The sequence below is a fragment of the Bufo gargarizans genome, chromosome 11 (assembly GCF_014858855.1).
Source record: "Bufo gargarizans isolate SCDJY-AF-19 chromosome 11, ASM1485885v1, whole genome shotgun sequence".
Taxonomy (NCBI): domain Eukaryota; kingdom Metazoa; phylum Chordata; class Amphibia; order Anura; family Bufonidae; genus Bufo; species Bufo gargarizans.
The window spans coordinates 94,982,591-94,998,570 of record NC_058090.1 but is presented as its reverse complement, the minus strand read 5'-3'; the positions used below and the strand labels follow the sequence as shown (position 1 = coordinate 94,998,570).

At 44.6% G+C, this 15,980-nt stretch overlaps 1 protein-coding gene across 1 annotated transcript; it reads left to right on the top strand.

The window, feature by feature from the left end:
• Window positions 1-14,475: 14,475 nt before the first annotated feature.
• LOC122921422 (olfactory receptor 5V1-like) lies at window positions 14,476-15,420 on the top strand. Its single transcript, XM_044271399.1, has one exon. The coding sequence runs from the start codon at window positions 14,485-14,487 to the stop codon at window positions 15,418-15,420; it is 936 nt and encodes a 311-aa protein (XP_044127334.1). The 5' UTR covers window positions 14,476-14,484.
• The last annotated feature ends 560 nt before the right edge of the window (window positions 15,421-15,980 follow it).

Sequence of the window (15,980 nt, the reverse complement as noted above, 5' to 3'; positions counted from 1 at the left end):
AAAGCAATCCTGAACTGCCGCAAGGTATCCTTGGTAGAAGAGATGTTCATAGTTCAACGTTTTATGTTAAGGGAGATACGATAGTAGTTTCTTACATTCCCAAAAAAAGTAACAGGTCATTTTGGTGAGTACAATGCACCATGACCATGTCGAGATGACAAAAAGCCACATATAATATTAGATTATAATGTAACCAAAAGGGCAGTTGATACACTAGATCAACTAATAGCTATGTACACAAGCAAACACAAAACCAATCGGTGGCCAATGGTTTTATTTTATAACATTGTTTATGTATCTGCCTACAATGCATTTGTTTTATGGCGTGAAATAAACCCCGATTGGAAGGCCAGAAGACTCTTTCTGGAAGAATTCACTTGCTATGCCATCTATTTTAGGAAGAAAAGTAAAACCCCAAAGTAAAGCAGCAGCATGCTCCACAACGCAAACCCACGGCCTCCACCGGCAGTGATGGTCAGTTCACAGTGTTTGCCAGCGAACACATGCGGGCTGCCATCTTTAGTAAGGTAGACTCACCCATCCGACGATGCACAGGTAAGCCCTTGCCTGTGCCGGGAGCCGGTCTGAAATCAAATGCAGTCACCGGGAGCAGGCAGTTCCGAGAACAGCCGCCGGAGGCCTTCATCGGGCTGTTCTCGGAACTGCCTGATCCCGGTGACTGCATTTGATTTCAGACTGGCAGGTGCACAATAGCAATGCCCCCATCCCCAATTAGGGATCACTAGAGATATTGGTTCCCTGCACTGTCTACATCTCCAAACAACCAACGACCACATCCAACAACCGGCCCAGGTGTATATCTTCCACCACGCTCGGTTGATCCCTATCAGGGTTGCGTCGGAATGGTAAGAGGGCGGCCCTGTCCGGATACCTTACCCTAGAATAGGGTGGTATCCCTATTATGCCCTATAGGTTAGTTCCCGACGTGTCACGTTTCAAGTGGTCTATCATCAGGGGAAAAATCCTAAATATGCAAAAGGCAATCCTGCAGGAAGAATATAGTCAACATGGGGATCTAGACAACATAAAAAGAGGTTCATATGAGCTGAGAACTATGAAGAGACAAAACAGGGACAAACCTGAGATCAGTGGATCTTTAGGGTGCAAAGGAGCAGGACAGCAATGGTCCTATTAGGTGGAAGGCCACACAAGTTGTTGGGGGCACCTCTGGGGCAGCCGAAATGATGTCTTCAGCTGCACGCCAAATAACAGTATGGACGCTGTGTTTAACAGCAAAAAGCGCGCCCTGTATCTCCCGACCGCCTCCCGGAGTCACATGGTCCGGTCACGTGACAAAGACGTCACGCTCCACCAGCGGGCGCGGCCAACGTATGGAACGCAGCGCACCAGTCAGTGGAGCGCAGTGTCCGGTCACGTGGGGCAGCCGAGAGGCAGGGAAGACCAATGCGCTCGTTGCTTAGCAGCTGGGTGACGCCGGTGAGTGCTCTGACGTCAGGTGCCTGCTGCAACAGAGCGGCCATGATAGCCAACGCTCGTATAAACATCTAGAAAGCATTTCATGCAGGCGGTCAGGGTAAGAGGCATAAATGCTCATATATTAGCAAGCCAAAGAGAAAATATATTTATGGACATGAACGAAAGAGTGGCGAACATTAATAGATAATGGGGGGGAGGAGGGGAGGAGAGGAGGAGGGGCTATAGGCAAGATTCCCTCAATAGGTACTTAAACTGTTTAGGGTCGAAAAAATGTATGCCCTATTGTTCCCCCTGGTATATCTGGGTGTCTAGTGTGATTGATTGATTCGGAAACTATAGAGGTCAAATGGGAAGGTTGCCCATTATAAAAAAAAGCCAAAATGTAACTGCTCATTAAGACCTAAGGGGGCCATGGTCTTAAGATCATATATCCATCTGGCCTCCCTTTGTAATATAATTTTATCCCAATCACCACCCCTTGATGGTGGATTTACTTTGTCAATGGCCATGAAAGAAAGACGTCCACAGCCATTGTGAGAGTTGTGGACATGTTTTGCCACAGGAGTGTCTTTGAATTTGGCCACATCATTGAGGTATTCCCCTACTCTCCTACGAAATTCCCGGATTGTCTTGCCTATGTATTCTTTTCCGAACCCCGCGGGTCTTACAATTGATGTAGTCACGAATGGCAAACTCCCTACCAGTAACATTACTCATAAATGAATTGCCAGTCTTAATCTATGGGCAGGCAATGCAACCGCTGCAACCATAGCAGCCCCGGTTCGGGTTCTGGAGCCAGGCACAGCCCGACGATGGTTGTGGGGTGTATTGGCTTTGAACCAATCGATCCCGTGGGCTCCTTCCTCGTCTGTAGGATATGCTTGGAGAATCTCCCAGAACCTCCCTCAGATCCGGATCCATCAAAAGGATGTGCCAGTGTTGGTTGATTATGCCTTTAATGGACTTGGCTTCACCATCATAAGAGGTTATCAGGCGAATCAGTTTGTTAGATGGTACTGGTTTCTGTTTGGGGGTGAGGAGAGTAGAACGTTCTTCCATTAGGGCTGATCTAAATGCTGATTTAAGCACGCGATCAGGATAGCCTCTTGCCAAGAATCTTTGGTGAAAATCAGCCGCTTGGTGTAAGAATTCTTTCTTACTGGAAAAGTTCAGTCTTAAGCGTAGATACTGTCCCTTAGGGATCCCGCGTTTGAGAGGGAGCGGGTGTTCGCTTTCCCATCGAAGGAGTGAGTTGGTCGAGTTAGGTTTTCTATATACAGGTGTATTCAACTCACCCATCTGGTTCTTGGTAAGATTGTTCCATACTTTTTAAGCCATATCCTCATTATCTGTACGTGGCGGTTTTTCTCTTAAAAGGTATATTAGTAAAAGTTATATTTTAAGCTCCCTCATATCCATGATTGTTTATCAAATTGCTAGTGGCAGCGCCCCTAACTATCACTACCCTACACATGGAGTTAAGAAACCCCCTGATACAAGGTAATAAATATCAGACCCAATTACAGAATCCTGGAAAGCGAATGTATTTATTTGGGGATGCTCATCACATTCATGTCATTAGCTTCCTAATAATAAAACACTAACGATTCTCCTTCCAGTAACTCTCACTGATTGCTGATGTGAACAATAACAACTACTTTATATTTTCCTGTACCATGAAAGGGAAATTTCTTTTAAACCAAATATCTCCATATCATTCTCAACATGAGGAGAGACGAGGAATTAGGGAAGTTCCCTACAATTTTTACTACAGGGGAATCTAACACAACCAGTAACGATGATTGTGCAAATAAGAATATTTCTCCTTTGTGGATTCTCAGGAAGTAAAACCATTCACTTTCAAAGTCTATCTGTGAGAATTCCTTCACCTCCCCCTAACTTCAGGAAGTTAAGTGGAGCTGTTTGATGAGAACACTGAAGCATACCTCCTATCTTTAATAACAATAGTCTAAATTTATATATCACCATATTCTGCAGTGCTTTACAATTCAGGGGGTACGTGTACAAATCAAAATGGACATCACAGGATTACAGGCTAATATACAACTGAAACACTAGGAACAAAGGCCCTGCTCGCAAGAGCTTACTATCTTTGGGGCAACGGGGGTGAGACAAAAAAATAAAATTGATTGTTTTATAAAGTGGTCCAGCCATCTTTGTACCAAACAGAGTAGACATAGCGGCATGAGCTAGCACACTGAGTGTGAGGATTAGTGTTGGATGATGGTGTTCAGTTTGGAAGAATGAAAGAGGTGTGGGTAAACAGGGAAGAGTCAGTTTAGGAAACATGATAAGCTTGACTAAAAAAAGATGTGTTTTTAAGACACGGTTAAAGCCAATGAATTTGGGAATTTAACTGATTGCCTGGGGCAGCTCAGTCCAGAGAGTACACTACTCACAAAAAGTTTGGCTTTCGGGTGAAATTTATGGAAAACTTAAAAAGTTCCCACTACAGTGATGATATATCATGAAATTTAAGTAGAAGCAGCAATGGTAATTTCCTCATCTCAAACAATTTATTTAAACAAAAGCCAACACCAGTGCTGGGTGTACCGCCACAAAAATGTCAATGTCTCAAAAACTTGTCATGTGGCCTTGAGCATCAATTACAGCTTGACAACAATGCCTCATGCTGTTCACAAGTTGCCTTATTGTCTGCTGAGGGAAGGCATCCCACTCTTCTTGAAAGGCGGCCCTCAGGTCATTGAGGTTCTGGGGTACAGAATTAGGAGCCTCTACTCTCAGCTAATCCCATAGGTTTTCAATGAGATTCAGGTCTGGAGAAAGTGCAGGCCACTCCATTTGAGGTCCCCCAGTCTCCATCAGCCGTTCCCTAATGAGCCGACCTCAATGATCTGGTGCATTGTCCTCCATGAAGATAAAATTAGGCCTGTGTTGTTCATGTAGAGGCACAATGACTGGATTAATGATGTTATTCAAGTAGTATGGGCTTGTCACTGTACCATTCACAAAAGAGTAAGGCAGTTCTTTATTGACTAGACACACCTGTCCACACTGTAACACCACCACCAAAGACTCATCTGGTGACAACAGTGGCTAATGGCTAGTGGCTCTTCTTGTCGTCTCCAACATCGTTGGCGGCCATCATTTCTGCTCAGCATGAATTGACTTTCACCAGTGAACAGCACTGAGGCCCACTGGACCCTCATCCACCATAGATACTTCCTGGTCCATGCAAGATGCTGACGTCTGAGCCTGGTGGTGTGGTCAGGTACCCTCGCAGGTCGTCTAGCACACAGAACACGCTGATGTAAATGGTTTTGAATGGTCTCATGTGTCACTTGGGTGTCTCTCACCTCCCTTAAATGTGTGGCATTCATCATCTGGTTCCACAGGGCACTATTTAAAATGAAGCGGTCATCAGTGTGGGATGTGGCCAAAGGACGTCCCCTTCTCACAATGGAGAGGTACTGCTGATCAATTGTTAGGTGCCGTCTTGGTCTCATGCTGTCAAAATGTGAACAGCATGATGAGGAGGAATGTTTGAATACCAATTATAATTGAACCAGGAAATTTATTGGGCAATTCATGGATCAAACACCTGTTGTGAATTTTACCGTTAAGCTACTTGTTAGAGAACAGCAAGTTGTACAAAAAGTACTGAAACACTGAACAGTTGGCCATATGCATTCAAAAGGCCACATTAAGTTCACTTGAAATTTCAAGTAATGTATGTGCAGCTCAAGAAAAGTCCTGAAGGTGAGAGTTATCATTGGCAGCTCAGGGAGTGCGAGAAGGGTAGTAGACATAGATGAGACAGGAGATGTATAGATGTGCAGCACTGTGGAGAGCTTTGTGGGTAAAAACTTTGGACTGTATTCTGTGGTAGATGGGCGACCATTGAAGTAACACAAGCTAGAGGCATTGGTGTAGCGGTTGGAAAGAAAGATGAGCATGGCTCCTTCATTTAGGACAGACTGACGAGGGGAGAGTTTAGAGAGGGGAAGACTGATTAATGAGTTACAGTAGTTAAGAAGAGAAAAAAATCAAAGCGACAACCAGTGTTTTGCCGATTTCTACTATGAGATAGGTGGATTCTGGAGATGTTCTTGATGTGCCGACGACATGCAAATGCCAGTGATTGAATATGGGATGCAAAGGAAAGATCTGAGCCAAACATAACTCCAAGACAGCAGCCATGCTGTCCAGGAGTTATGTTAGTATAACATACTGAAATTTATAATGGATAAAATCCGCTGGCATGTGATTTTCTCCATAAACGTTTGGCACACCTACAGCACCGCTGAAGAAAACATGTTTCAGGCATGTGCAAGAGAGCTGTTTCATCCAGGGTGGTTTTGAGGGTTTAGACTACTTTCACAATATAACCGTCTGCATCCGTTCAGAACAGATCCATTTGACTTACATTGTGTGTCAGAACGGATCCGTTTGACTCAGTTTCGTCAGACGGACACCAACATGCTGCATGCAGTTTAAGGGAGCATGCAATTGTCATGCTGACTGCAGGAATGTCTACCAGAGCTGATGCCCGTGCAATGAATGTTCATTTCTCTAGCATAAGCCGTCTCCAAAGGCGTTTCAGAGAATTTGGCAGTACATTCAACCGGCCTCACAACCGTAGACCACGTGTAACCACACCAGTCCAGGACCTCCACATCCTGCATGTTCACCTCCATGATCGTCTTAGACCAGCTACCCGGACAGCTGCAGAAACAATCGGTTTGCATAACCAAAGAATTTCTTATAAGTGTCGGTATCCGATTATCTGCGGTGTACCTAACTTAATCTATATATTTATATATCTTTGAAACATCTCTTTGTTCATCTAACTTGTATGTTATACCCCTTGATTATAGGGTTTTTAACAGGGATGCTTTAGGATTAGGCATGGGGATAGGGAACCTCCGCTATCAGGGGGCGACCCTGGGCTGAGGACAAACTAGGGTATTACAGGGATAGCATCCCCTGTGGTCCCCTGATCGTCCTCCTTTTTCTTCTTTCCTTGATTATTTCCTTTTTTCCCCGCTGCTTTATCATATATCTTCCCTTAGAGGATTACGTCACGTATCGTTAATTGATAGGTACTGTTTGTACTACTACCCATTATTTATTAAAGGTATATTTTAAGTCACGTTCTTTTCCTGTGCTAAACCGTACATTCAACCGGCCTCACAACCACAGACCACGTGTAACCACACCAGCCCAGGACCTCCACGTCCTGCATGTTCACCTCCATGATCGTGTGAGGCCAGCTACCAGGACAGCTGCAGCAACAATCGGTTTGCATAACCAAAGAATTTCTGCACAGACTGTCAGAAACCATCTCAGGGAAGCTCATCTGCATGCTTGTCGTCCTCATCAGGGTCTGGACCTGACTGCATTTCTTCGTCGTAACCAACTTGAGTGGGCAAATGCTCACATTCCATGGCGTCATTGGAGAGGCGTTCTGTTCAAGGATGAGTCCCGGTTGGCAGACAGCGTGTGTGGCGTAGTGTGGGTGAGCGGTTTGTTGACGTCAACGTGCTGGATCGAGTGGCCCATGGTGGCGGTGGGGTTATGGTATGGGCAGGCGTATGTTATGGACATGGGGATATTGCATTCTTGCAGTCAAGGGTGATTGGGCAACCATGGGGACTAGAGCCCTCCTCATGTTTGCTAGCCAGGTACATTACCATTTGATGCTCTCAGTATTAATGCTAGGGGGCATCAAGTACTTATGAACCTGGCCAGCAGAATTTGATGATGCACTCTGGTATTTAGTTTTGCTGGGGTGGTATTGTAGGCTGCACTATGGTATTGGTGGCCCCGCCTACCTCTGTTGTAGCTGCCTACCTGTGGCTTGTGTTGGCCCTGCCTACCTGTATTGCTTAACCTTCTGTCAATTTGCACTCGCCTACAACTTGGGGCCACTTTTACATTTCTTTTCCAGGGCCACTTTAAGTTCCTAGCCCACCCCGGCATGAGAGGTAGTGGTGTAGCAACTACAAGAACCCTTTGAGGAGCATAGAAGCATCCAACTCACTGGTGCAACCCAAAAGTGGCATATAGGTAGGGCACGCTGTGGCAGGGAGACTCACAGCTGGATAGTAGGGGGATCAAAAGCCAGCAGTCACTTTGGCACAACGTGACTCTGGTGGAACCTCAGGCATATTTTTGGACCCTAGTTTAAGGACCACTCAGAAATTGTCTTGCCACTGATTGTTCGGCCACGAAGGTCTGCATCATTCAAGAGCCAAGCCACCTTATATTGTGGCTTTGGGGCACTATGGCTGTTATTCATGTGACAAGTAGCACTGGTCTTCATCATTTTCCTGATACAAGAAAAGAAATACCAAATTAAGATAGATAACACACTTTAGCTGATAAAATAAAATTTAGACTTGTTGACAAGGATAATAGCAGTAAACTCTCGTCATCTTCAGATAGTGGTTTTAATGCCGTAGAGACTCCAATTACAAGGAATAAGGGACTTCTAATTGACCTGGGAAGATCTAAACCCACTAAACAGCACCAACTAAATTCACAGTACGATAGTGTATAAAGAGGACAGAAATCACATTGATGATTTTATTGTGGCCATTGCTGCAAACATTGCACGGTACCTGTGATGATTATTACAATATGGAGACCTCATCCATGGACAACTCAGAGGAATAAAGAAGATTGTGCTTATATGTAAGTACAAAGAACGACATGCATGGTTTAATCTGATAGAGAGATAGATAGATAATAGGTTGATAGAAGATAGATAGATAGATAGATAGATTAAAACAAAATAGCAGCAGCACTTTCAGTACAAGAGAATCTCAGTGCAATCCCTCCTAAACCGTAGGTTGTAGGTCACAGATAATCCAAAAGAGAAAAAAAGAAACAGCACTCCTAAATAAAGTGAAAGGGCGGTGGACCTGCTTTATTCACCCCAACACAATGAGGCTTTTCTCAAGTACTTGAGAAAGCCTCATTGTGTTGGGCTGAAACATTGCATGGGGGATTAAAGCGGGTCCACCTCCCTTTTTATGATAGATAGATGGTAGTGTAATGCCTGTAAGTAGAGACAGACACGGACAGTGAGCCTTGACCTAGAACACAGCCCACATTCCCTACCTACTTACAGTATAAGCCCTCGGTAGCAAGACCGCAACTGGTCAACAGCCAGTGCTCCAGACTAAAAAAAATACCTAGTAGCCATTGGCTCCTGAACTGAAAAGTTTAGGAGCCAAATCAAATTTTTAGTCGCCAAATCGAAACCGAATCAAAATTTTGGTATCGTGACAACGCTACGCCGATCAGATCGGCATAGGGTTGTTTTGATACCAAAATTTTGATTCGCTTTCGTCACCATAAAAAAGTATTGCGATACTCAATACCGCGCAAAAAAAAAAACAACACCAAAAAAAGCCGCGTGCATTTCGCATTTTATGAAACATTCAGCCCATAATAGAACAGTCCTATCCTATTTTTTTGGGGTGACAAGGCGAATGCTCACCGCATAGGAGATATTTTTTAATAATTTAATAGTTTGGACAGCGCTATGTAATATGTTTATTTATTTATTGTTTATATATTTTATATGTAAAATTGGGAAAGGGGGGATTTAAACTTAATATTTTAGGGTACTTTCACACTAGCGTTTTTCTTTTCCGGCATAGAGTTCAGTCCTAGGGGCTCAAATCCAGAAAAGAACTGATCAGTTTTATCCCCATGCATTCTAAATGGAGAGCAATCCGTTCAGGATGCATCAGGATGTCTTCAGTTCAGTCATTTTGACTGATCAGGCAAAAGATAAAACCGCAGCATGCTACGGTTTTATCTCCGGCGAAAAAAACTGAAGATTTGCCTGAATGCCGGATCCAGCATTTTTTCCCATAGGAATGTGTTAGTGCCGGATCTGGCATTCAAAATACCGGAATACACCCGCACTAAATCCGGACCCATTCACTTCAATGGGGCTGTGCACATGAGGGGTGATTTTCACACATCACTTGTGCGTTGCGTGAAAATCGCAACATGCTCTATGTTGTGCGTTTTTCACGCAACGCAGGCCCCATAGAAGCTAATGGGGCTGCGTAAAAATCACAAGCATCCGCAAGCAAGTACGGATGCGGTGCGATTTTCACTCATGGTTGCTAGGATGAAAGTCTATTCACTGTATTATTTTCCCTTATAACATGGTTCTAAAGGAAAATAATAGCATTCTGACTACAGAATGCATAGTAGAAGGTCAATATAATAAACATTGGTGGCGCAGTGCGCCCCCCCAACACCCCAGTATGATAAACATTGGTGGCGCAGTGTGCCCCCCCAATATAATAAACATTGGTGGCGTAGTGCGCCCCCCCAACACCCCAGTATGATAAACATTGGTGGTGCAGTGCGCCCCCCCCCCCCAATATAAGAAACATTGGTGGCGCAGTGCGCCCCTAACACCCCAGTATAATAAACATTGGTGGCGCAGTGTGCCCCCCTCAATATAATAAACATTGGTGACATCACCACAGGTCCTGAAGAAAGAACAGGAGACCGGCAGCTACGCGATCAACTGGAGGAGGTGAGTTAATTTTTTTAAATTATTTTTTAACCCTTATTGGCACTTCCCACTGAGCCACCAATGTTTCCTATACTGGGGTGTTGGGGGGGCACACTGTGCCACCAATGTTTCTTATACTGGGGTGTTGGGGGGGCACACTGTGCCACCAATGTTTCTTATACTGGGGTGTTGGGGGGCACACTGTGCCACCAATGTTTCTTATACTGGGGTGTTGGGGGGGCACAATGTGCTACCAATGTTTCTTATACTGGGGTGTTGGGGGGGCACACTGTGCCACCAATGTTTCTTATACTGGGGTGTTGGGGGGGCACACTGTGCCACCAATGTTTCTTATACTGGGGTGTTGGGGGGGGCACAATGTGCCACCAATGTTTCTTATACTGGGGTGTTGGGGGGGGCACACTGTGCCACAAATGTTTCTAATACTGGGGTGTTGGGGGGGCACACTGTGCCACCAATGTTCCTTATACTGGGGTGTTGGGGGGGCACAATGCGCCACCAATGTTTTTTTTATACTGGGGTGTTGGCGGGGGCACACTGTGCCACCAATGTTTCTTATACTGGGGTGTTGGGGGGGGCACAATGCGCCACCAATGTTTCTTATACTGGGGTGTTGGGGGGGGCACACTGTGCCACCAATGTTTCTTATACTGGGGTGTTGGGGGGGGCACACTGTGCCACCAATGTTTCTTATACTGGGGTGTTGGGGGGGGCACACTGTACAGGGAGTCTAAGAAAGAATCGAATGAGTCACAAGTCGGATCTTTAGTTCTTTTCACCTGTGACTCATTTGATTCTTTCTTAGACTCCTGTACAGTGTGTGACTCAGAGCTGCTAGTGCTTGCCTTGCCTCAGCTCTGATTGGTTGGTGGGCGGGGAGGGGAGGGGCTGGCAGAAGCAGCTTCCACTCTAGGATCAGATTACACACCTCCCGAGTCCCTCCCCTCCCTGCTGCCGGCGTCTCTGCTGTGACTCACTGACTCAGACTGAGAAGAACATCAGCGGCGGGGCAGAGAACTATCAGCTTCTGTGCCCACCGCTGTTCAACTGCAGAGCTGCCGCGGAGGGTCTAGTCGCAAATGGCGACAAGACTAAAAAGTCTTGTCGCCATTTGTAAATTCTAAGTCGCATTGGCGATTGGAAAAGAAAAACGCAAGTGTACTGAAAGCATTTGTCATGCGATCACGTCATCCATGCGCGTGGGGCGCCCTGACGTCACTCTGCAGCGCCGCGCAGACGGTAAGTATACTGCTCCCCTGCTCCCCACTACACTTTACCATGGCTGCCAGGACTTTAGCGTCCTGGCAGCCATGGTAACCATTCAGAAAAAGCTAAACGTCGGATCCGGCAATGCGCCGAAACGACGTTTAGCTTAAGGCCGGATCCGGATCAATGCCTTTTAATGGGCATTAATTCCGGATCCGGCCTTGCGGCAAGTGTTCAGGATTTTTGGCCGGAGCAAAAAGCGCAGCATGCTGCGGTATTTTCTCCGGCGAAGAAACGTTCCGGTCCGGAACTGAAGACATCCTGATGCATCCTGAACGGATTTCTCTCCATTCAGAATGCATTAGGATAAAACTGATCAGGGTTTTTCCGGCATAGAGCCCCGACGACGGAACTCTATGCCGTAAGACAAGAACGCAGGTGTGAAAGAGCCCTTACTGGGACTTTTCTTAAGCAGTACCAGTGAGAGGATTGAAATGCTGCACTGGTGACTAAAGGACACTGATACTGAATTATTTTTTGGGGGGGGGGAATGATGTTGAATTAGTTTATATTATCGGTCAATCTGTCACAAACTTCAAACTCCAAGGTTTGACCAAGGTTAGGACATGGAGGTTTGTCCATGTCCTAAGCCACAGGCACACCATTTGATAGATAGATATGAGATAGATAGATAGATAGATAGATATGAGATAGATAGATAGATAGATAGATATAGAGAGATAGATAATACATAGATAGAGCTCCAGCAATCATACACCTATCCCGTAATGTATACCTAGATAGATAGATAGATAGACAGACAGACAGATAATACATAGATAGCCCCAGTAATCATACACCTATCCTGTGATCATGTATACTGGGACAGCTCAAACTATTTCCATGATGGAAGTATAAGCGGGATGGTGAAGTTAACATGTGCTGTAATGGCTGCCATTAGACCCCAGAATAGCAGAAAAAATATTTCACAGAATATTTCCTCCCTAATTTTAAGTGTCGGGCTGGTTAGAAGCATTGCAAATTAGCAGAATCTCATCACGTCCCCCAAAATGTGATTTATATTCCTGCCCTCAAAAGAGAGAAAAATGGATATCCCCTAAGAGAAACAGTAAGTTCCCAGTAAGACTTCTGCTTGATTGCAACAGGAAGAGAAAGAAAGCAATGTTAGAGACGTGTGACTGACCCCTGCCTCTGGAGAGCTGGGGATTTTTCTCTGAGAAGGGACACTATTCCTAACTTCAGAAAATACTAAAAGGGTCAGTCACACTTGTCCATGTACATGAAAGAGGTTCTTGGAGGTTCTCAGCTCTGGAAACACTTGAGATATTTTGTAAAACGGACATTTCTTTATTTCCTGTTATTCTATCCATTGAAGAACAATACGACCAGGCTGGATGGCTGATAACGGGGAGCACTAGAAGATTTTCTACTGAGAAACCATGCATCATCCACACATATTTAAAGGGGATGCCCTTCTAGAAACACCATCATACACGTCCATGGGCTTTGTCAGGTGCCTCATTTACCTGTCAACCTGGAACAACCTTTTAAAATCAGCTTTTTATTCTAAAAATACAATTTTTATGTAAAAATATTTTTAAAAAAAACCTGATATGTTCTAGTTTTTATAAAAATAGGGCAAACACTTTAAGCTGACATCCCCTGTTTACTGCAGATCACTTGTCAGCTTTGCAGTGTAGACAGGGGCAGAGTCAGCAGAGTCATCTCATTAATATTTGAGTTAATGACAGATGTATGGTAATGCTGAGAGCCCAGATATGACAGGATAGTAACATTATAGATTACTTACACCTATAAGGCTCTGCATATAGCTCCCCTACCACTCTCTGGTCACTATGGGAGGGCTTGTTCTCAATCTCTTCCTATAGACTGTTTTAGGGTGCTGTCCCACATAGTTGGCGAGCCACGGCTCTGTGCCAATTGTACGTGCCAACCTGTTGATGTTTGTTAAAGGAGTTTTCTGAGATTTTGATCCTGATGACATGTCCTCAGGATAGGTCATAAGTATCTGATCAGTAGGGTCCGACACCCAGGACCCCCGCCGATCAGCCGTTTGAAAAGGCACAGGCGCTCGTGAAGATAGATCATCAGTATCAAAATCTCAGAAAACCCATTTAATGTCCGTTTGGTTACACTGCCACCAGCCTGCTATCCAGGACGGTGACAGCTTCTCAATGATGATCTTGTATACTCTGAGCAAGTCGGTATAAGTCACGAAAAGAAGTTTTAATGAAGCATACCATTATCTGTTAGGAGTCCAGGGCAAGTAGAAGTTTCTTGGAAGAATCACATTGGATGGTCCCTCTCCTGGCTTGATTGGTGTCCAGCTCATGCGCAGTACACTGAAGAGGCCGAAGCCAACTTGTATCACTGTGCATGCACCATAAGTTACTGGTAGAGGCCTGCCTGTTCATCAAACCAGAAGAACCAGCTCCTCCCCCATGACTCCTGACAAGATTTGAAATATAGCATTCAAACTTTTTTCCTGACTTATGCCAATAGGGTCAGAATATAAATGTCAAAACGGTTCAGGTGCTGGTTTGTGAAAAGTAACATCAAGCAACTCTGCGCGGGTAACTAATGCCAGATAATACAATCTTCTGGATTATCAAATGTCGAATTAAAGGAGTTTAAGGTATTTTCCAGTTAAAAGCAAAAAATTAAAAATAACATGCTCATGAAAGGAACAGGCACAATGAAGTTCAAAACTGTCAAAACTGAAACAGAAAGCCTGCCAAACATTGCTCAATACTGTGAACTTTGGGAAATTTTCTTTACGTTTCTAAATAGTAACATCCCACCACAGTCTAAAAAAATCACAAGTCCTGCACATAGAGGTGTACAGCTGAGCTAGACAGTTTCTAGATACCACAGCCCTACAAGTTCTAACAGTGCCAGCACACTGCACTGTGATAGAGGACGTTGTGTTAAAGGGTAGCAGGAGACTAAAAAAAAAGATGATAGACAGATAGATATGTAATAGATAGATAGGTAGAAACATGAGTGTAGTAAACTTTCACCAACTCACCTAACTGATGGTCCATCATCCATAAATTTTTTATCTAGGATAGCCATATGGTCCATTGTGATTTTGTTGTATTGGGTCCCACATAGGAGGTTCCAGAAATAATTCTATGCAGGACCTGGAAATGGACAAAGAGGATTCCCCGGGCACACATCTCTAAGTGATGTATTTTCCCCTTTACAGGTACATCTTGATAAGTGTAATGGAACAGCTCAACCACACAACTGTGAGGTCATTCATCCTTCTTGGTCTGTCCACCATCCCCCATCTTCAGGCAATCTACTTCCTGCTATTCTTCATTATATATATAATCACACTGTCAGGAAATGTCCTATTAATTGTGGTGGTAAGACTCAACAGCTGCCTGCACACCCCTATGTACTTTTTTCTCACCAACCTCTCATTCATTGACATCTGTTTCTCCTCCACCATCGTGCCAAAACTTCTCGTGAATACACTGTCTCAAGACAAAAGCATTTCCTTCATAGGATGCGCCTCCCAGATGTATTTTTCCTTGGCGTTGGGAGCTACGGAATGTATAACGCTGTCAATGATGGCCTACGACAGATATGTGGCCATCTGCAACCCCTTACGATACCAGATCATCATGAATAAGAAGCTATGTGTATGCTTGGCTGCTTTTTCCTGGATTGTGAGCTTTCTAAATGCCATCATCCATGCTGCCTTAACCTTCCAGTTGCCCTACTGCAAATCCCACCACGTCAGCCACTTCTTCTGTGAGATGCCACCACTCTTTAAGCTTTCCTGCCAAGACACCTTCTTTAACGAGGTTGCCGTGTACATCTCAGGAGGAATAATTGCACTTTGCTCCTTTTTATTGACTACAGTTTCGTATTTTCGCATCATCACCACCATCTTGAAGATCCGTTCCACCAATGGGAGGTACAAGGCTTTCTCTACCTGTGCTTCACATCTAAGTGTGGTTTCTCTTTACTACGGAACCATTATGTTTATGTACTTACGTCCCCGGAACAGTTACTCACCGGATCGGGACCGAGCCATCTCTATACTCTACACAGTGGTGACTCCAATGTTAAATCCTATCATCTACAGTATAAGAAATAAGGATGTCAAAGGAACCATAAAGCAAAAGTTCTCAAGGATAGTGAATAAGTGATTAAATATTGTCCTGCCAACATGAATGCCACACCTGGAGGAATTTTGAGGAGTGATAGAATTTTATGGTGACTACAAAATATTCTCTTGGGCTGTGGTGAGGATTATGGGGCCAAACATTTAGTAAATAGATGGTCGGTATTGTAGGTGAAGGTCAGGGTTGGGACTTGGAACAATGTAGGCATTGTGACACAATGAGAGGTTTGGTCTGGGAAAACAGGTATTTTCCTCCCAGCATCTGCTGCTGGGCTGATTTACAGCCAGGTGAGGTCAAATACCGGACCGGATTTTAAATGCTGATCCAGGTTTTGGCAGCACCTGGCTGTCCTTAAATAGGCAGCTGGGCTCAGAAGCCAGGTCTCTGTGTTGGGATCTGAGAGCCTTGTGTCTGGATGAAGGCTTGCAACCTGTTTGGTGTGAAAACAGGTTGGTGCTGCTATGAGCAAGGACTCTTTGAGGCAGAATTGCCGCATGGTGTGAATTACCACCAACACCGCACGGTGACTTTTGTTTGAATATGACTGCTTGTTTTGTCACTTGCCTAAAGTGTGAATAAAACAC